Source organism: Sylvia atricapilla, chromosome 7 (genome assembly GCF_009819655.1).
Source record: "Sylvia atricapilla isolate bSylAtr1 chromosome 7, bSylAtr1.pri, whole genome shotgun sequence".
Classification (NCBI taxonomy): domain Eukaryota; kingdom Metazoa; phylum Chordata; class Aves; order Passeriformes; family Sylviidae; genus Sylvia; species Sylvia atricapilla.
In genome coordinates this window covers 13,968,760-13,990,746 of record NC_089146.1, presented here as the reverse complement: position 1 = coordinate 13,990,746, position 21,987 = coordinate 13,968,760, and the positions used below count along the sequence as shown (strand labels likewise).

The window sequence follows — 21,987 nt, the reverse complement described above, 5'->3', positions numbered from 1 at the left end:
TGGAGTTCAAGCCATGGGGAAATTATCTTCCAGAAGTTTTAAGGCATGCAGTTTCTATATATTAATTATTACTCAAATAAGTTCCATAAATTGGTCCTCCACCAAAGCTAGGCAGGTTTCAGGTAAATAAATGAAAAGCTTAGGCTTCTAACTTAGAAGGCTTTAAAAGTTTCAGAGAACAGTATTTCATATCTTATAGTAATTGGAAAGTTGTAACTGGTGAAAGGCATTTTATTACCACTTATAAGCTTCTTCCTGCTTTTACTGCTGCTGTACAAATCAAAAATGTCCTTTCTGATTTCTTGCTGATTTCATAGGACATGTCTGCACAGTGTGTGTGGTGAGCTGGAAATGAATACCAATCCTCACACTGCTTTATCACAGTTTAGCCTTGTGGTGTATTATCAAAGCATAGGTTGCTTTGTAAACTGGGCTTTAAAACTGCATCTTCAACCAGCACCACAGAAAATAATTTGGAGCTGTTTTCTGACATACAGCCTCCAGCTACCTGCCTGCAGAATAATAACAAAACAGTAATTTTCAAAGAAGGGAAATGCATTCCATTGTTTTTGCTGCTTCTACTGGTAGCAAGGCTTCTGAGTATTTATGATGCTTTGTTCTGGTGTTCTGCTGCTTCCTGAGGAGAACCACAGATTTAATGTAGTAGCTCACAACTTACAGTGAATCAGGTGGAGCTGAGGTTGCAGTTCAGTGATTTATTGCCCTCAGTAGCGGCATGGATCCCATGGGATGCTCTCTTCTGACACATAATAACAAATACTTGTCATATTGAGACATGTCCTGGCTTGGAAACTTGATCTGGCATTGAAGATCACAAATACATTCATGTTAAAGTAGGGATAATTTGCATTCTGCTGTTAATATGGTTTACCATTTCTGTTGTGGGAACATAGAAGGTAGTTGAGAAGGTGAGTGGGGGGAGAACTTAACAGAAATACATTTTTTTTTCTGTTTTTCATTCCACCAAATTTAAACTCCAGATGAAGTGGGAGCAGCTGACCTCAAGAAAAAGTTCAGTTCAAGATAAAGATGCTGGGTACGATGATTGCATTGTACATAAAATCACAGTGTAAGCAAAACAGCTGATACCTATTATTACTGCCTGGTTTTATTATGGGCTTGGAATTTTAAACCATTGTAAAAAGACTTTGTTTCTCCAAATCTATAATGCCTTTGGTTTGGAAGAATGTCAGATGCATCTGACTCATGTAGGCAGGTCTTCAGAAAGGTCGTATGTATCTCTCTGTGTTTTAGGACATTTACATGTATGTTACCAAGGATAACATTTACCTCTTTCAGTTTCCTTTCTTAAAACTGCTTCAGTAAAATGTAGATTTCTTGCAGCTTTCAACAGGAGAGTGGTGCCTAGGATCTGTAAAAATTGTTGCTAATAAAGAAAAAAGAAAACCTGGGCCAGATTCGAAGTTTGAAAGCTGCTTATAACTTCTGTTTCTAATATTTTTGAAATCACTTACATATCTTAATTGTAGCCCTTCTGGTAAATATTTTGTCACTTTGTCCTGGAATGAACTTCTGCTTCATAGGTCTTCATTTTTGTTCCTTTTTGGTAAGAGGCATGCCTCTGTTAGCTGGTGTATAATGGAGATCTATTTCTTGGTGTTTCTCATGTTGTCATGTTGCTAAGTGATCTTTTTTACTTTTTTGCCTTCATGATTTAAAAAAAAAAAAAAAAAAAAATTTGTCCAAGTGGTTTTGAGTTAGTGCTGTTGCTTGGATGGAAGTCTGAGATTTGACTCTGAGTCAACTATTGCATAACCTGTCTTCTACTGGTACATACCAGTAGTGGTACCTGGTGTTTTGATATCAAATCTGATTTTTTTAATAACTTGGAATATTACATTATTAATTGACTGGCAGGGGATTGAGATCGGAGGGAGTTAGGTTGAATAGTGTGCTGCAGGGAATGATCCAACAGTACTGCAGTTAGTTTTTACCAGCACTGGGAGGTGTTCTAGTGGCAAAGCAAATCGAGCAGTATTTGCTCTACAGGTAGGGAAAAGCTTTTGGCTGTTTCAGAACATGTGGTTTACTCTTGCCATCTGTGTAAGTGCTATTTCTTGCATATTTTGTCTGCCAGTGTTCTCTTACTCCCAGTCTCTACTGCTAGCTTTGCAAAGGCACTGCAGTTTGAAGATAGAGAAGCTTTAAAGTGATTTAGGCTATATCATTAAAAAGGAGCAAGCAGGCATTTAATACAATTTTGTCTTTTACCCTACCCTTCCCCTTTTCTCATCCTTGACTTTTGTTAGAGCAATTTCAAGTCAGATAATGTTATTTGCACATCTCCTTTCATGGTGACCAAGCAAAACAGGTTTTTTACGCCAGTTTACTTTAAACAACTAGCAATGAGCCTGAGCTGTGTCAACAAACAATTTAATTTGGGACTATGAATAGAATCGATCTAGTATTTCTTGTTAGATTTCAAGGAGACGTTTCTCATGCCAACGAGGAAGCAGTTCATTCAACACGGAAAAAGTCACATACATTCAGTTTTTGCACATGTATATAGCCATTATCATCAGAGGCATGGACTCATGGATATGACAACATTTCTGATCATTACTTCCCTGAGGTTGCATTGTCCTTTGTAGCCTGAGCTGTATTGTAGTTAATGAACTGGTTTTCCTTGTCTTTATGGTCCTGTGAAATAGCTTGCTTGAAGCTAAAATTATTTGCTGTCAAATACAAGAAAGTTAAAGCTTTAAATATGTGAAGATTTTTGAAAAACTGGGCTGTCTGAAGACAGCAGCTTCTACTTCTAAATCGTTCTTTCAGTCAAGTCCTACTTCTTGTCTAACTTCTGGGTTGATTTTCAGTATGTTTGATGTCTGAACCTGAGAAATGTCTATTCTATACTCACCTACTTGTGACAATCCAACAGCCTCTGTAGCTTGGAAACCTTGAAATTATTCTTTATCTCAACTGCTTCCTTCATTCTGCGTTTTGCAGTCTCATGTTGAGGACAACTGGTAGGTGTGTTTAAGAGAACTGTTTGGTAGTTCAGTGCATATTAAACATGAGAACAAGGCTACATTATACTTGCAGAACATAGTGCTGTTTTGACAAATTTCTAACAGAAAAAAACCCGGAGTGATTACTTCAATAACTGAAAAGTGAATAAAAGCAGAGATGAGGAGAGGACAGATTATGAAGGAGGGAGAGATTAGGAATTAAGGAGAAGAGGGGAAAATAAGACAATTAGGAAAAGTGAACAAGAAAATACTATAAAGTCAGCAGAAGCAAATAATCAGATATGTATCTGACACCTGTTGTGTGTTGACACCTGAACACATTTTATATATAATTAACAGTGATAGTGAAGTAAATTGTGTCTGGATGTTTGTGGCATGTTTGAGTTGAGGGTGGTTTTTGGGGACACAGAGAAGGGTAAAGTGTACAAGGAGAAGGGCATTTCTATGCTTTATAACTCCTGTAGTTGCTGTGGAAAGATGCTCTGAGAAGAGCTTTGCACCACTTGAAGTTCTGGATTTATATGTTTATTTTGTTCTGAGGTTCTTTGTTTTGTTTGGGTGGGTTTTTTAAACTTTGTTTTGTTTGGTTTTTTTCCTGTGGAGGGCTCTTTCATAGGTAGCCTCTCTGTCAGTCTCTGTTAGTCTTTCTTGTTGACTTTCTTTTACAATGACATTGCAGTGTGTGTGCAGTACAGAAAAGTGTGTGTGTGTTAGAGATAATCACTGTTTGCTCTTCGATCTTAACTCTGCAAGGAAACATTATCTTGTTTGGGAACATTTATGGTAATATAAAAGCAACAAACAAAAGGGAGGAGATACAGAAGAGGGAAAAGGATGAAGAAAAATGTTTTAAATGTCTGCAAAATGTTATAAATTACGGTGTGGATTCGGAAATAGTTTGTAATCTTAAATATTTCAGGCAAAAATTTTAAAACTGTTTTGAAAATTGTTTGTAGCATAGAATGTGGGACTCTGTACATGCATGTTAGTGGACAGGACTGCACAGTCCTGGCAGAGGAATATATTAGCTATGGGCTGGCAACTTGTTTTTGAAAATTAAGCAGCTTGACTTCTAAAATGAGACTACCTCAAATGCATACTTTGACAGAATTTCCTTGTGTGGTTTGCAATGGTCTAATACCTGTCCTAGTTCCTGGGACAGTGTCCAGCCCTGAGGGACTGCTGGTCACAAACACAGTCTTGGTGCTCTACTGGGAACAACTAGGAAGCTTAAATACAGTTTTCTATCTGTTTTATAGCTATCTAGCATGCAAGTCACAGTTTCTACCTTGTCTTTATGAATACCATCTGTCTCTAATCTGCTGTTATCTGCCATATTGACCTATGAGTGAAGCAAAAAGAAAATTATTTTGTGATTAGGCTTGCTGTTAGGATTCTTATTTAATTTTATGAGCCATAAGGAGTGTTGTGTGCTAGTATCTATGGTATCTAGACTAGAACACATTCTAGTAAGTTTGTAAAGCTGGTGTGGATGACTCTGGAGAATAAGTTAAGATCGTTCGTGGGGGGAAAAGCTAAAATGCTTTGGTCAACACTGATGCCAAGAAGAGGAGACGCATAAACTAATTAATAGAGCAAAAATGTCCCATCAGCACAATGTGGCTGAAAGTTTCAAAGTACACAGGTAGTTGTTTTTTCTTTTGGTTCTAAAAAATGTGTATTCCCTCCTTTCTTCCAGTGGAAATGCATTCAGTAGAAGCTTTTTATTTGAGGCAGTACTACAGAGTTGTTGATAGATGACCTTGAGTGCAATATTGCCTAATGTTCTCTTCCTTTTTACAGAAAGATCCAGATTATCTGAAGCTCTGGTTGGATAGTTTTGTGTCTAGCTATGAACAATTTCTGGATGTGGACTTTGAGAAGCTGCCAACAAGGTATGTAGAATTACAGACCTGTTCATCTTTCCCTGATATCTCAAACAGACCTGGCTGAGAGCCCAGTCTTGTTCAATGGCAGTGCTACTCCCTTAAACAAAAGAAAGTTTTATAGTTATCAAGTGGCACTCCCATTCATTTGAAGGTCAAGTTTGGTTGGGAATGGTGAAACTAGGCAAATACTGGTATTTGCATTATATTAGGAAATTGGTATGAGTACTTCTTGTTCTTGCTCATTGAAATAAAATTGGTATTCGTTGTGTTCCTCATAATTTTTTTGAGTAAGTATTCATTAAATGTTGCATATGAAATAGTATTTACTATCTGCATCAGCAGTGACAGAAGAGAACCAGGATGTAGGTGAAGAGTTTGTAATTTTATTTCAGGAGTTGCTTTACTATTAAGGATGAATTAAATGCTCAATGAAAGATTTAGGTATTTCAGCTGAAAACATTGTAAAATTAAAATATGCACCAGTTATAGACTGGAGAGTGATTTCCTTGCATCCATGAAGACTTCAGGGTAAAAGTATTGCTGATGTCCCTCATGTTGCTGACCAAAAGCTCCCCCTTATAATCACGAGGGTCTGTTGGAGCCTGATTTCAGAGTTTCATATTTTGTATTTTAAATCTATATGTTATGTTATCATGATTGTGGTTTAATGTATACCTTTGAAAATGAGGAGTAAAAGCTTAAGCATTGGGTATTTTCTCTTGCTTTTGAGGTGCTTGGGTGAACTAGGGATTTTAAGAAAAACCACATGTTAAAGGATTCAGACTTTGTGAGAACTGGTGTCAGTATTATAGCTGATACCACTAATGGTGTTTGAAAGCAAAGAAGGGTGCTCCTTGCATGATGGCTGCATTCCAAGCCCTGGTGAAATCAATGGAAATTCTTTAATGGGCTTTGGATCAGATCCTGTTTGAAGTGCAAGTGATAGTCTCAACTGTTACAAGGAAATGAAGAATGCTCCAACTGGATCTCAGCAAATAAAACCTGGACTTCCCAGCTCTTTGTATTAAAATTTTCCTCATCATGACTTTATGAGTGCAAAATATATACTGCAATTACCAGTAAGAAAGACCTTCAAGTTAATTCTGTGCTGTCTCTGAAAATTTATTCCTTTGTAGTGTCAAAAATGCATCTCACTACATTTAGTTAAGGAAAAAAGTTTCTCCTTTGACACAGATTATCTTTAAGATACTGTTTAGTATTGAAATATGAACAGAGAATAATGTCTTGGTACTTGGATTTTAAATATTTTACAATTTATTCATACTCTGAGTTTAAGTGTTTTTTAGTGTGTGTTCATGGTTTTCATGTTGAGGTTTTTTTCTGCCACACAAAGGTTAGTTATGCAGAACAGTAGCAGCATCCTCGTTGTGTTAAATAGTGACTTTAGTGAGTGTAAAAATAATGTGTGTTTTTCTGAGCTTAATGACAGGATTAGTGATTTAGTCTGGAGGAACAGAACCATGTGGATTTAGACTCGTTTGTGTAACAGATGTAAAAAAAAAAAAGGCATCAAAACAACATAGGGATGAAGGCAGATCATTCCTGTGCTTTTATGTCTGCATTAAAAAAACCCATGGTGATCAGATACTAGAATTAACAAAGAATTGCAGTTTCTGCCCATTCTTGCATTTGTGATATAATCAGGCATGAGAAAAGTGACACATTTTTGGGCTTTATCGATTTATATTGCGGGCCTTTACATTATGAAAACAGCGGTACTGGACTCATGGAAAAGAAAAGTAGGTCAGTGTGGAACTGCCAAATGCTGATTTCCAGCATCTTCAGGGGCCACAGGACCCTGTGGACTCCCTTTATTATTTTTTGTTTTAACTGGATTCCTTATAAGACAACTAATTCTGTCTGTTGGACTTAAAAAAAAGTATAATGCTAGCTAAAATGAGAAACTGACTGCACCAGTATTTTTTTCTTTTTTCTTCTATAAATCTTGATGCATGTGAGACTTTGTAGTGAAGGGCTAATGCCAGAAAATAATGAAAAACTCTTTAGGGAGAAGGCTTGTACAGATTGCTGGAGACAACTAACCTTTTGGAAGACAGACATGAAATTTTGTGTCAATCTAAAACATGTGGGGGTTTTTAGCATCCACAAAAATACCAGTTAAGAAATGTAAAAGTTCTGTTACAAGTTTGGGTTTGAGGTTTTTTTCTTCCTGAAAGAAGGGCTTTTAATTAGCACTGTCACTTGCTGGTTTAACTCATAAGAGTTGGGTTTTTTTTTCTAAAAATTAGAATATCTAGTTTCCTGAAGTCTGCTTTGAAAATGTGAAAGATGCTAAGTAGTACAGAATTAGAAAACCCCTAAATATAGTGTGAGTGTATCCAGTATGATTTGACTGTATAAGTAGAGCTTATACAGTTATGCAGCTTATAGGCTTGAGTAGCTTCAGTTCTACCCCTGTCTTTGTATGAAAGATAGAGATGTCTCTACTCTGTATGAAATGGCTCATTGATGATGTTATTAATGATTTTGCTGAAAAGGTGAATATAACTGTGCTAATGGTTTGATCATTGAGCACAAGAGACCAGCAGGCCTGTCTGTTATTTCCCTCAAAACATGTATCCATATCATATGTATTTACCATAAAAAGGAAAAAACCTTTACCAGTTGGTGTGAGATTTTTTTCTTCTCATTGGAGAGGAACTGTCATTTGATTCAATACTTTTAAAAATAACGAAGGCCTCAGATGTGTTGTCATAATTTTTCCTGCTTTTGGTTTGCACGATCCTTGAGCAAAGGAGCTTAAAGAAGCTCATGCGAAGTACCATAGAAACTGTATTTTATTAACTTGCTGACTTCAAATCCACATAAAAATGATGCAGAAATCATTATAGTAATGCTGATTACATGGTTTGTGTTATCACATGGTGATTGTTGAAAAGTAAAGCCTGGTTTACTACAGCAGTTTGCTCCCAAGTGCTTTCCACTGGCAGGGGAGAGTTCCCAGAGTGTGTTTGAGCTGGAATAGGTGCATGCAATGGGGGATAATCCAGTTCCCTTTCAGACACCTGACAGAGTTTACATGGCAGCATGCCCATGTTAATGTAATGAGGAAATTATAAATAAGAAGATCCCAAATGTGTCAAGTTCTTTTTTATATTTTTGAGGTAGAGTGCTAGCAGTCAAATAACAATGTCAGATAGGATATGGGTTTTTTATGTTAATTTTTTTATTCCTTTTGGAGTGCTTACCTTAAACAGAGAGTCTGATTGGGAAGAATTAGTACTACATGTCAACAAATTTAAATCTTTGTTTTAAATCTAAGGGATTTTTGGTGGTCTAGTAGTAATTTGCACTGGGACAAAACCAAGCTTGATTACTTATAAATATTTACATTTATTTATATCCTGTATAGTGTGTTCATTTTGTGTAATGCCAGTTAGGATTTCTCATGCCAGTCTCATGCATCGCTCCCAAATTCTCGTGGGTTGTGCAACACAGGCAGCTACTGCAAAGAAAACATTCTCTGGGATGTGAGGCATGAAGGGTATGCTGTTTGCTCTCTTGTAAAGCATTTTCATGATCTTACTGAAAAAGACTTGTTGGCTATTTTAGGGAATTAACTTCTGGAGATATTATTTCAGCTGTAAAAAATTGTGATTTTCCTAATACTGAGAGGGAATTATCAGAATCGGAATTAGCACATTATAAGAAACCATGCTTGTAATTCCAAAGAGTGTGGATCTGCCAGCATCTTGAGGGGTGAAGTTGCTATCACAGAAATTAGAATTTCTTTTTTGTCATTTGTTTTGAAAAAAAGGAGTTGCTCTAAGTTTGTGCTTAGTGTTGCTATCAGTTTACAGCCTAGGCTACAAAATTTATATTACAACACTCTGAATCCCTTGATTCCATGATCTGAAAAGCAAATTGCCCAACTGTGTGAAGAGGCAGGGGAATGAGCAGTAGCTGGTTGTCTGTATAACTATGGGTAACATTTGTTTTCTAGGACATGGGAGTTTTCTGTCACTTACACCCATCTAGATGTTTTGCTAAACTGGGTCTCTGATTTTCCCGCCTATGAAGGAAAGTTTTCAACATCAGAAGCTAAACAATGGATTGTTCCCCATTTTCCTCAAATAACAGTGACCATGTTGTATAGGATTAGTCACTGCATTTCTACACATCTTTTTTGTGGGTTTTTTTGTCTTGCAGAGATGCAACACATGCAGCAGTTGTATTAGGTTTTGAGCTAGCTGAATTTTTTTGTTGTAAGTTTCCTCTGGCTTTGGTTACGTTGAAGGTTTTTGTAAGCTGTAAGGCTCTTTCTTGTGTCGTCTTTTTCCTGCGTAGAGTTCATAGAACATATGCCAAGGTAAAAAGCTGCTGCCAAAGACTTTAGCATGTGCAACAGTGGATAAACAGTTTTCATCCCAATAAATGTTCTTACAGATGTGTAGTTTTCTATACTGTTAATGAAATGGATTTCCTTATGGATGTTTCTGGGTCGTTTTCTCATTCAGTTTTGGCTCACTGGAAAAAAAATTAAACCACAAATAAACTCATTATTTTTTCATGTCTTGGTTCTTGCTGGTGTGTTTCTAAAAATGTTTTCATTTGCAAAAAACAATAGGCAAAAGATAATTTTGTATGGCTTTTTGAAATTTATGTCAGAACAGCATGAGGTTCACTGTGGATGAATACCAACTGTATTGGTATTCAATAACTATGTAATAATAACTATGTAATAATTGGCATCTCATTTATTTGGACACTTTTAATCTTCACTAGAAAGTTGAAAATATTCTTCCAAATACGTTTTATTCTCATGTTTGATTCCACTGTGCCCGTCCCTGGGGATTTCACAGGCCACCTCCTTACCTGAAGATCATGCAATTTCTTTGTGGCAGTTAAGGCAGCTCATTGCGTGGAGGAGGATTTAAGAAGCCGCTTAATGAACTTTAACACTTTTTTCATTTTAATGTAGTTCATTGCCAGGTAAAAGAAAGCTCAAGCCGGTGTATTGCCGCCAGAGGTTTCCATGTGGTTCATTACAAAGTGTTGGTGATGTGTCAGTTGGGTGACCTTTCCCACAGAACTTCACTGGAACACTCCACGAGTACATGGAAATCGATTGGCAGTTTGGCATTTGTGTGATTAACAATTTTATGTCTGGCTTTTGTCATTAGGGTGGATGACATTCCGCCAGGAATATCGCTGCTTCCTGATAACATTCTTCAGGTACTCAGGCTCCAGCTGCTACAGTGTGTCCAGAAAATGTCAGATGGCCTGGAAGAGCAGCAGCAGACTCTGTCACTTTTACTTGTCAAATTCTTTATCATCCTTTGCAGGTATTTGTTCTAATTGTTACCTCTGCAAAGCTATTGTTTTGTTTAAGAGATCTTGATGCAGCCTATAAATATAGATTTTAATGATGCATATGATGGGGTTTGATACCTTCCAGTAGATACAGAGAAATTGCTCTTCTCACAATCTTCAAAATAAAGACAGAGGGAATAAAAAAGAGAGAGGGGAGCAACACAGTCAACTTAGCAATAATGTTTGCAATAGGAATAGAAGAGTTTTAAACACTAAATTTCTTGTAGCTATAGACGATAAATCTATGGCATCCAAGATACGATGTAACTCATTTAAGAAATACTTTTAAAAGAAACTGCACTCTAACAAGTGTTAGCTGTGAAATAACTTGAGAGAATTGTAGAGGAAGAACTGTTTCACATTCTTAACATGCTTAAAATTCCATAAACAGCTTGTGAAACTTATTATTACACTACTCATGCAGCTGATTTCCTTCTGAAACTTCTGCCTGATAGTGTAATTCTGTTGACACAACTGAATAAACTGTTGTTAGGGATCTATTCCTCACTATTTCTTCAGTTTGCTGTTGCAAAATGCTGCTTCTCTCTAAAAGGGGATAAAATATAACGGAGAATCTCCTTTACTGAGGAGTGTTTGAAGCAACATTTTTGAATTGCCTTATCTCTGAGCTGTATGACAGTGTTTAAGTATCCTGGAATATTGAATATAAGCTGAGTGGGTGGTGGTAATGCGTGTCTGAAGTACAAACTGGTGTCACCTTTACTTGCTGAATAGTTCTCCTGCATCATCACTTTGGTCTCTGATCTTCAACTTCAGAACTGAGAAATTCTTAGTTGTTGTTGCTTTCTTTTCTAAAATAATTTATTAGGTGTTTGTTTTGCTCCAGAGAATTTAAAGTAAGTAAATGATTCTAGGTAATATGTTTCCTAAAGCTTTAGAAAGTGTATGAACTAGTGAAGTAGAAGTTGCTGTCTTTGTTATCAGATGCCATTTCTGAGCTTTCTATTTAGGGTATCCTGGGAATCTGCTTAACCTCTGAAACCCCAAATTCCGGATGGAATTGGCCTGTAGCAGAGTGACTTGAATCTTTCTTCCTGTTAGATGAAAACTTGTGAGCTCTGTAACGGTGACAGAAATAAACATTTAAGTATGTGCACTCTTTTGGAGAGTATTTTTAAAATGCTGGTATGCTTTTGTATGAATGTAGACAGAATGCTAGAACAAACATTGTTTGAACTAGCTTCAAATGGTACACTGTGTACAGTCTGTGGTTTTTATGTTGTCTTCACAGGAATTTGGCTAATGTGGAAGAGATTGGGATGTGTTCATACATTAACCATGTTATCACCATGACTACATTGTACATTCAGCAGGTACGTGGTTAATAATTTTTGTCTGGATTTCTGCCATCTGATACCTCCTGCTCCTTTTTATCTGATCTGCTCTTTCAGTGATAGTGTTATGTGGGGAACAATGTGTAGGCTCAGAATTGTTCTGAGGGAGATCAAGATTAATTTTCAACTTCTGGAAATATTCTGACCGTAGGTTTCTTTTTCTCCTCAGTTAAAAAGCAAAACAAAAGAAAAAGAAGTGGAGGATCAGACCCCCATAGAAGAATTTGTGAGACATGCATTGGCTTTCTGTGAAAGCCTGTATGATCCATATCGAAACTGGAGGCAGCGAATTGCAGGGTACGTGTGGACTGGCACTGTAAATACTGTGGTTTGTGAGAGCTGTAACCATGAATCAATAGTCACACCACAGAAACATGGTAGGCTTTCTCAAACTGGATGTGATTTAAATAACTTTCAAAAATTGCAATATTTTTACTGTTAATATAAGAGTTAAAAGAAAATTAAATTTGAGGATATTAAGAAGTAATTCATTGTAACTAATCACCATGAAGGTGCTTACATTACATTCTCCTTCCAAAAACTGGCCGTTTTTTCCAAACTAGTTGAACAAAGAAGCCAAAGGAATGTGGTGGGCAGACCTGCTTGAATTAGGGCAAAAGAAGGTATTGAAGTTATTGAAGTATTGTAGATAACTTAACTTACATATTTGAAAATAAGTTTATAAGTGTGTCAGTAGAATGACATCCTTTTAATTTGGTTGTGTATTCCCTCCAGCCTAGGTACAATAAGCCTGGACTAAATAAGAGATGGATGGCTTTTTATTTTTTTAACTAAACCATTCTGTAAAATGTTAAGTATTTTAGGTGCAGACTGAATATGGGATTAGCTGTGATTCATGTTTTCAGGATGAAGTACTACTTCACTATTCTTTTTCATCCTGTAGGCAAAAGATAAGTCCTGATTTATGGCAGCTTTTTCTACTATGTCATATTATAATCTCATATTATGAGTCATAAATTAATAAGTTATTCATAAACAAAGATATCATGTCTAATTTCTTTGGTGTATGTTTTTAATGTGATTGCAGACGTTTCCTTAGTACAGTTGAAAGGAGCAGACAGAAGTATAAACCAGCTTCCCTCACTGTTGAGTTTGTCCCTTTCTTTTACCGTAAGTATTGCTTAACAGCCTATTAAAAACTAGTTTTCTTTAGAGGAATGAACTTAGTGAGCCCGAGTGACTTTCTCCTAAGCACGCCTGATAATAGAAAGGTCCTTTGCTTGCTTTCTGAGGCTGAATGAAGTGGGTTACTTTGGTTGCTTAGTTTTTGTACTTGTTCCTTGCTCTGATCATCACTATTTTGCCATTAAGCTGGAGGGATGTGCAGTGAAAGAGTGATACCAGCTCTTTTTGCAGCGATCTGTTAACTTAGTTTTAGTTGAAAATGAAAAAAAAAAAGGTTTTATTCATGGAGTGGTAGCATTTGTGAATTTGATTTTTCTAGGTTTGAGTCATAGCTCCTGTTCCTTGAGATTCCATTGCTGTGTAGAAATATAGGATAGTTGCCAAAAAGACCAAACTGTTGCTGCCAGTAAAATGCCCTTATCTATGTGCCAGAGCCCTGGAAACCCACTGTAAAGGCTACTCCTGAGGAATGTCATCTGTAGGTTCTCTCCATTCAGCGCCTCGTCCTGTGGCTCCTCTTAAGTATCATATAATGTGACTGAGCTCAAGTGTGTTGATTAGTGTGCTTGTTGGCCCGCTGGCAGAGAGGACAGAGTAAGGAATTGCTGAGCATGTGCCTTAAGCATTCTGCCATGCCAGGATTAATTTGAGGGGGGGGTGGTTTCAGTCTACTCAGTCTAATGATTTATTCACAGTCTGCTAGGTACTGCTCTTTTCAATTTGTCTGAGGTTCTACAAAGATCCAGTGGCTATGAGTCAAGGAGTGGTGGTGCTAGCTCACTAACAGTGTGATCATTTAAGTAAGCTTTGTTCTGTTTGGAGAAAAGATTGGAAAAAATAGCTCTGCAATCCTCTTTTAAAACGGGCTTAGACATTCAGTATATAGTTTCTTGCTGCTGTGTTAGGTCCAATGTTACTGCTGTAACAACAATATCCAGGTTACATCTATTGTTAGGATGATTTCCTGAGGCTGTCTGGGACTAATTTCTACCACATATGGCAAGAGAAGAGATGCAGGATTTACAGATTTGCACAGGGTTCTCTGGCAATCTGCCTTAAAGTCGGCAAGCTCAGGGAGTGTTATTTTGAGCTACCTGCACTGCATGTGGCACCAGACTTTTCGTGCCAAAGTTTCTCTGAACTTTGTCATTCTTGATAACTGGTTGTGTGTTAGAATGTCCTTCTGTTTCTTATTAGCGTGGACAAAATGGACTCATTTTTACGTTATGAATCAAGAGCAAAAGTTGTGTGTCTATAGTTCTGTCAGCTGGCATGGGAAGTTTATGCAAGCTGAAGGTGTGGCCATGTGAATTCCTGATAAATGTGGTAATGTTGTGTTACTTTGATAATGCTGGAATTGGTGTGTTTGTGTCTGAGTTATATAAAACAGAACAGAGATGATACAGTTGAATTTTTTTAAAATTTGTATGATGACAGGGAGTGGAGGAGGGTCTTTTTATTATTTGTTCGTGGAGGATTTTGAGAAAAATCTCCTTTTTGTTTAATCAGAATGCTTTCAAGAAAGCGAACATCTCAAGGAAAGCCTAAAATGTTGCCTCCTGCATCTCTTTGGAGCTATTGTGGCTGGTGGTCAAGGTAAGGATACTCTATAAACTTTTCAGCTACTGAAAACCTCCAAACTGCTTGTTCCTTGTTTAAGACTTTTTAATACTCCATAACTTGTAAGCGAGAAGAATTTCTTATCTATGATTAATTCTTTTTGTGCTAGGAACTTTGGGATCATTCTGGGCAATATACCTACGTGCTAAAAGCTGAGTCCTGATTTCAAGTAACCATAGAAGTTTGCTGTTCAGAGCAAGTGCATGTTCATATGAACTTACTGTAATATTTTGAAGAAAAAATATGTGTAACTAGGTTAAGAATTTACACCTGCCAGGATCAAAGTTTTGTGTTCATGTGCATGAATTGATCTAGCTTACTTCCTATTCTGAAAGTAAGCTGTTTTCAGTAGAGGGCATGGGGCTTTTACAGCTTGGAAGCTGTATAAAGTCTTTGAAAAGAATATGAGGAAAGAGCAAAGCCAACATCCACTTTCTCACCTGACTTCTGTAATGTCCTCCTTAGTCTGGTCACAAGCAGCTGCTTGCTCTGATGGTCTTGCAGAGAGAGTGTTTTTAAAGGTTGTCAGGGAGCTGCGAAGCCAGGCTCTCTCCATCCCAGGAAGCAAGTAGAGTCTGAGCAGGATGACCAGCAGCAGTTGACCTGACTGGCAAAGGGTGCCATCTCACTATACCCAGACACAGGGATAGGAGCAGCTGTGGTGGCTGGAACCAGGATCAGCCAGCCCAGCCCACTAGACAAGTCTGTGGTGATAAGCCTGAAGTCAAGCCAGGACGGCTGGTGAGCACATCAGAGTCCGGATTTGCTCTGTGGTGGTAACTGGAGTCAGTCAAGAGGCCAGGGTTGCCAGCCCCATGCACAGCCATGAGCAGGGCTAAGGCCAAGCTTCAGTCAAGTCAGTGGATCAGGTTCAAGGCATGACATGGCCAGGCATGGCCACGGCTGAGGTGTACATCAAACAAGGAAAGGGTTGACAGCCAAAACTTGAATCCAGCTCCTATGGAGGGCAAGGAGTCCCTGACGTGGCTTCTCAAACCTCACCACAAGCCTGGCCTCCTGAGCCTATGCAGTCAGGCCCCAGGAAGAAAGATGAGGAAAATGCATTCAGGGCCCAGGCAAATGTTTGCTAATTATGTCTTACCACATGTTCTAAAGTATCGTGCATCTCATAATCTAAAATGGAGACTCAGGCCAAGATTTGCCTCAAATTAGCAGTTTATCAGAGCTACCTTATAAGAAATTTGTAACAAGTATTTAAATTGTATTTCCTTTTCTATATAAGCATTTCCTTTGAAAAAGAGAGCCTATTTAAGTGAACAAGATGGGATGCATTTCATCTGTGGCCATCAGCATAATCCAAATAGAATGTTTCTTAGTTATTAACCAACTACACAGCATTAGTAGGTATAATAATGCATATTGCATGGTTCAGAAAACTCAGGTAGAAGCAACTGGTTTGAAGAGGATTAAATTCTTCTGAATTTATTTTTCATAATAATTTTTTTGCCTTAATGGATTTCAGAGGAATGCTCTTCAAGCAGTATCTCCTGCCACCATGGAAGTCTTGATGCGTGTTTTAGCAGACTGTGACAACTGGGATGACAGAAACCCTGAGGAAGTGAGCAGGAAGGCAGAGCTGACTCTGAAGTGCCTGACAGAAGTTGTCCATATCCTCCTAACCAGCAGTTCTGACCAGCGCCAAGTCGAGACAAGTACAATATTGGAGAACTATTTCAAGTTGCTTAATTCAGACCATTCAGCCTTACCTAATCCAAGGCGATGCAGGCAGTGGGAGAGCAGATTCATAGCGCTACAGATCCAAATGCTGAGTGAGTACACAGTTCCTTCAAATGTTCTGGACAATGACTCTGAAGCAAAAAATATTGACTTGCCTAAGCAACTGAAAAATTTCTAACCTTTCTTCTTGGATATTTCTTGTTTAATCATTTACTCATAAAAAAAGTAGAAGAAACAATTATCAGATTGCTGCCATTTAACCAGAGCGTCAAGGTTCGTAGACTGAAAGTCTCCATTAAAAGAGAAAAACTTTGCTAAGCAAGAAGTGACGCTTTTCAAAATCTTAGCAAATGCAGAATAAAACTGTTCTGTAATAAAATAGCCATGTGGTGCTGTTTTGTGATAGTTTGGTTTTCAAATGGCATTGTTGTAAATACTGGCCAAAAGTAATAGTCTGAAAGAGTTGGGTAGAAGTTTTTGGGTTAGAATTCAGAGGTTTTGAGATTTTCCATTTTGATGTTCAGTGGGAATGAAGGTGTTTCTTTCCCATATTTACAAGAAAAACTGAACGAGTAGTACTGTAGCCATGGGGAATGCTTATAGTATAAGGCTGCTGTAGAATGCAGAGTAATTCCTTGTTGAGGAAACAAGTGTTCATGTGCTGTAAAAAACCCAGTAATGCTGCTTATGTACTGCACAATTGGCAATAGACTTGAACAGAGCCCCAAAGCATCAAAGATATTCATTAGCTGAAATTTCTCATAATACTAGGCTATGTGGTAATTTTACAGTGTCAAAATGCTTAGCTTTAGGCCTAGTGATTTGTTTCTTAAAATGCATATAAATCCAGATCAAAAATGCAGAGCATGTAATTTGCCCAATTTTTTTCCTGATGTGTATTACGAACGTGCAGAAAAAAATGCTTGATGGATTTGGGAAGCGTTTTGTCTTTAATGCCAGTTCTGTTTTAATTTTATAGATACCATCACAGCCATGTTAGACTGCACAGATAGGCCTGTTCTACAGGCAATTTTCCTTAACAGTAACTGCTTTGAGCATCTCATTCGACTGTTGCAAGAACTGCAAGGTAAGCTCTCCCTTATCAGCGTATTTTTAACACAAAGCCTGCCTTGTTATTACTAATGAAGTAGAGGGGTCTCGTGTCTGTCTGGTGGTTAAAGCAGTGAATAGTTACTTTGAGTCCTGAGCAAAATACCTTTACAGACCCTGCTCAGTGTCTAAAATCTGTTATGATGCTGTATCTTTGAATCTCTGCTGAATCTTTTCTGAATCTGTTAAAATCTCTCAGATGTCAGACTTTGAGCTAAGCACGATGACCTCTAACAACATGTCTGATTTAAAAAAATCAATCACCCTTGCTTTTTGTTTGGGTTTTTGTTGTGGGGTTTGTTTTTTGGTTTTGTTTCTTTTATATTCTATCACTGGATTGCTAGGAAGTCACTTAACAATTGCTGCCAGATGGGGGTCTGAATTCTAATTTCAGAGGAATGGTTTTCCATTTAAAAAAACCTTTCTGGTGTGCTACTGTAAGTGTTTCAAACTGTGTGTGACTGACATAAAACATGAGCTCAGGCTGTTAAAAATGTTCCTCAGTTTTTTCCTTTTCTACACAGGATTTAGGGTTTTCATCTCAACCACAAATGGTCATAATTTGCAGACTTCCTCTGATTGCATTGATACAATTTTTCCTTGTATGAAAGAACACAGATATGCTGTAACTCTCTGCACTATTTATTTCTCTTTTTGTGATATGTTAGTGACATAGCTGTTTTGAGCTCTTCTGATACTAGATAATTTAATGCTAGCTACACTGTGCGATTGGTTTCTAATGCATTTAGATTCTGGATTAGAATGTATTTCAGTGCAATGATGTATTAAAAATGAATGTGTTTGGATTATGTTCTAATTGTAATTATAATCAGTGGCAGAATGCCAACTGACTTGAAGTGTCTTGAATAGTCTGTAGTTTTATGATCTCCTACTGAAAATACGTTGTTTGACCTTTCCATTCTTTTCCTGTGTTTGGGTATCTGCCTATTTTTGTACTAACCTTGTACTCTATAAGAAACTACTTTTTTAGTTTCTTCTAAAATCATCAACAGCGTGATGTTTACCTCTTCCTGGAGACTCTTGGTTGTGTTCCTGCCTCATAAACAAGCGGTGGAATTAAAGAAAAGCAGGAACAGCTGCTCTGTTTTTTCTTGCAGCTTGCTGTTTTATTTTTTTTTCTGCCTGTCTGTATGTTACAAGATACCCTCTTTTAAGGTTTTTTGCAGGGATGCAGTCTCACATATCACTGTGTTGTTTAGAGATCAGTGCTGCCAGTTTGGTACACAGTGTACTTTTTTAGCCTTTTGCAGGCAAAATACCCCCACGGATGAGAAGTGGGAGAGACAGAGTCAGGGCAGGTGTTGCAGTGTATTTGTGCTTCCAAATATACTGTGTCTCCATTCTTTTTCAAAGCCAAAGAGCAAAAATGGATCTAGCTGTGGGCTTAGGATTTCCCTATTAGCTGGAGACCCTAGTTCTAGATTTTATTCCTTCATTTGTGAAAATTGCAGCTAGGTTCCTAAGCAAGCCGTGTGTGGAAAGCATGTTCTGCATCTCTGCAGAGAGCATGGGAGTCCATACACATATCTGAAACTCAGGAAGCCATTGGATCTTCTGCAAACTTGAAATGCAAGTAATTTCTGTGGAAAGGAGAGGTAAAGAAGATCCATACCACTGTTTCTTCTATAGATATCCCATAGAATTTGGGGTGTTCAAGGCTGTATTTCTACTCCTACTTCCTGGTCATTTGCAGTATAACGATCTTCTAAGATGTAAATTCTTTTTTTTTCTCCATATTTTCTGGTTTTAAGGCTCATGGGCAAACTGTTTTTCTCTAACTATGCTTTGGGGTTAGAGATCTACACAAAAGCTTTTCAAAACTGCTTGGTTAAGTTTGATGGTCTGAGTGTCCCTTTTTGCCTGTGATATCCAAAAAGGGGGACTGTAATTTAAAGGTATCAGGAGGTGCTTATTCTGTACTGAGAGTCATTTAACAAACTGGTTTGTCAGTGCTGAATCTTTTCTCATCTATTTAACTGTCTCAGAAGTCAGTCTTTGAGCAAAGCACAATGACCTCTAACAGTAAGTCTGATTAAAAGAAAAAGATATGTTTTTGAATAGCTTTAAAACGGAAAAATTAAAACCTTGTAGACATTGTAAGAAGAAATCTATTTTTCCTTTTCACATGCCTTGTGAGAAATGAAGTAACTTATACCAAAAGTTTGGACTCTTTATTTTTGCATTGTCTGTATTTGCTTTTGTTTAATATTCTTATTCTTGCTAGTGTTATAGTCGTCTGAGGCATGTTATAGTTACTCTGCATTGTCAAGTGTTCTTAACTGTGATGTACCTTTCAAAGTGTTTCTAACCATGTGCTTTCACACCTGTGTAAGTCAAAGTAAAATCTTGAGTGTTGTCCTTTGTTTTGCCCTAATTTATGGAAGTCAGTTTCTCAGGTTGTTTCTCTTCAGGGGGACTAAACTAGCAAATAATGGAACAAAATGTGTGTGTGTGTGGGAAAAGAAATGCTTTGGTTTTATTTACTAAAGGAAAGTGTTTATTTTTTTAAGGAACTTCTAAAACATCTTGATCAGGTTTTTTTTTTTTAATGCCTCAATAGAATCTTAAACCAGAAGGAAGTAAATTTTAGTTCTGATTATGTTACAACTAAATTTGGCGTGACAATTGACTGCAATTGATTATGAATTTGGGTGAGTTTGAATTTGTCAGATTCAGGTACTGACTAGGACTTCAGCTACTGAACACAGAACAGCTCTTTAGCTGAAGGTGCAGTATAGGTGTATGTTTGATTTAAAGCTGTTTGCAGCTTGTCTGATTATTTGGATGATCGCAGAGATATTTTGCCCTTCTTCCTGTCCCAAAGACTGTGTGCCCCAGAAATTCTGCTACTGTGCTGTTTGAAGATGAAAATATTCTGTCTGGGTATCTTCAGCTTTCACCTAGGGTGAAACATAAGTGGAAAATGGGGAAACATCTGTATCCATTTCCTTGTTAATGCCCCACTCTTGTCTTTATTTCTTACAAGTAAATTTCTTAAAACTCTGTTATGTTGCACATGGTGAATGAAATCACAGTTGCTAAGCCAGAGACGAGTATAAATTCCAGATAAATCTCTCTTGTCTCAGTGATTACATATTTTCATTTAATTTTGAGGGGGGAAAAAAAGTAATTACTCTTTAGCAAAAATACAGTGTAATCTTCAGTATTTTAAGAACTAACACAAGACTAATACTAATGGACGATTGTCCTACCAGTGTGAGAATGCTTTATTTTTTTCCTTTTTTTCCCCCCTTTTTTGTTTTTGTATGTGAATCACAAATCTAAGGCAGCCTCCACAGATTTGGCTGCAGGTAACTGTTTAATGCAATTATTTCCATTATTCTTGTCTCTAACAGCTGTTTTTAAATGCTAACAATAAAGTGGCAGACAAGAGTGAGAAAGACCTTACCAACAAATTACTGACAGAAATGAATGAGGACCAGGTACCTACCTAAACTGTATTTTGCTTCAATTGAAGTCAAGACACAATCACAGGAAAATTGATTCCTGTGCTTCACCTTAACCATCCTCCTTAAGCCTTCTGCAGCAAGATGAGCTTACAATGCTGCACAGATCAGCCTTTCCTGTCTCTGGAAAATGATTTTTCTGAACAACAGATTGAATTCAGCCTATGTTTTATTCATCTGCTTCAAACTGCAAATATTAGCAATAGAATGAGGATCAGTTATTCTTCTGTTAAGGAAAAGGTGAAGTACATGAATGGGATCCAAATTAATTCTCTCAACCTGGTGGTGATTCTTTTTCCCCTCCTTTTTCTCTTTTTTGCTCTTTGTCTCAGCACTGTGGTGTCTTGGATTTTGGGGCCTTGTTTGTGAATCTCAATGATTGTGTTTGGTGTCCTGATTCTTTGCTTGTCATCAAGAACAGATGTTCACAAAACAATGGACAGGCTGAATCAGGGAGGTAGGAATAGCCTGTTGCTTCACTTTTCCCAAATACCGTGGAAAGTTTCAAATACAGATTTTTGTATTTTATAGTAGAATTGTTTGTTCTGATTAAATATGTAAAAAATGCTGAATACAAGGTATGTTTATTTACAATTTGTAATTTTTAACTAATAGCTTTGGCATTTTTGGACACAGCACAACGCTCTAACAGCATGTAAATGTTTCTTCACGTCTAATCGTCTTCTGATTCTTGACATTTCACTTTCAAAATATGTCAGAGGTGCACATAATATTTCAGATAATGAAACAATATGTTTGTTTGCACAGTGTTGCTAATTAGGTTCACTTATGGATGCAAAAGAGTGCTCCAACATTTTTGTTGTTAAAACCATCACAGATATACCAATATAAACAAGAATTATAGAAAAAAACCCTCAAAAGATTACTTAAATTGGAGAGAGAGGTGTTGAATCAATGCAATGAGGCTATGGGTGAGGCAGACACCTAGCTCTGCTGGTGTGACTTATCTCTTACACTTTGGAGGTGCTGCATTGGTTTGCAGGGCCTTGGATGGAAAATAAGTCCCTTTATATGAAGTGCAGATGCTGATTTTCCAGCAGCATACACACACACACACTGCAAGAGATTCTATTTGTTTTCCTCCCTCCCTCTTGAGGTTGTCCATTAGACGCATGAGGAAAACTTGTTTGTCCATCAGAATATTTGAGGTGCTGTTTGTGTTGCGAATGCTTCTCTCCTCTTGAGGTCTGTGGTTAGTTGTGCACTGTGATGTAATTCCTTGTAGGCTGTGGGGTTTGAAATTTTGACTGGTGGTGAAATGATTTTGAAGCATGTTACCAAACTCTTGGTT

The 21,987-nt window shown here is 37.4% G+C and overlaps 1 protein-coding gene across 1 annotated transcript in view; it reads left to right on the top strand.

Moving 5' to 3' along the window:
- NBEAL1 (neurobeachin like 1) overlaps positions 1-21,987 on the top strand; it is a 76,989-nt gene that overhangs the window by 10,603 nt on the left and 44,399 nt on the right. Inside the window, 10 exon segments of the mRNA XM_066322695.1 lie at positions 4,818-4,909; positions 10,069-10,230; positions 11,511-11,592; positions 11,783-11,910; positions 12,662-12,744; positions 14,269-14,350; positions 15,859-16,169; positions 17,057-17,154; positions 17,156-17,164; positions 20,565-20,651. Of these exon segments, the coding sequence (XP_066178792.1) occupies positions 4,818-4,909; positions 10,069-10,230; positions 11,511-11,592; positions 11,783-11,910; positions 12,662-12,744; positions 14,269-14,350; positions 15,859-16,169; positions 17,057-17,154; positions 17,156-17,164; positions 20,565-20,651 (1,134 nt within the window).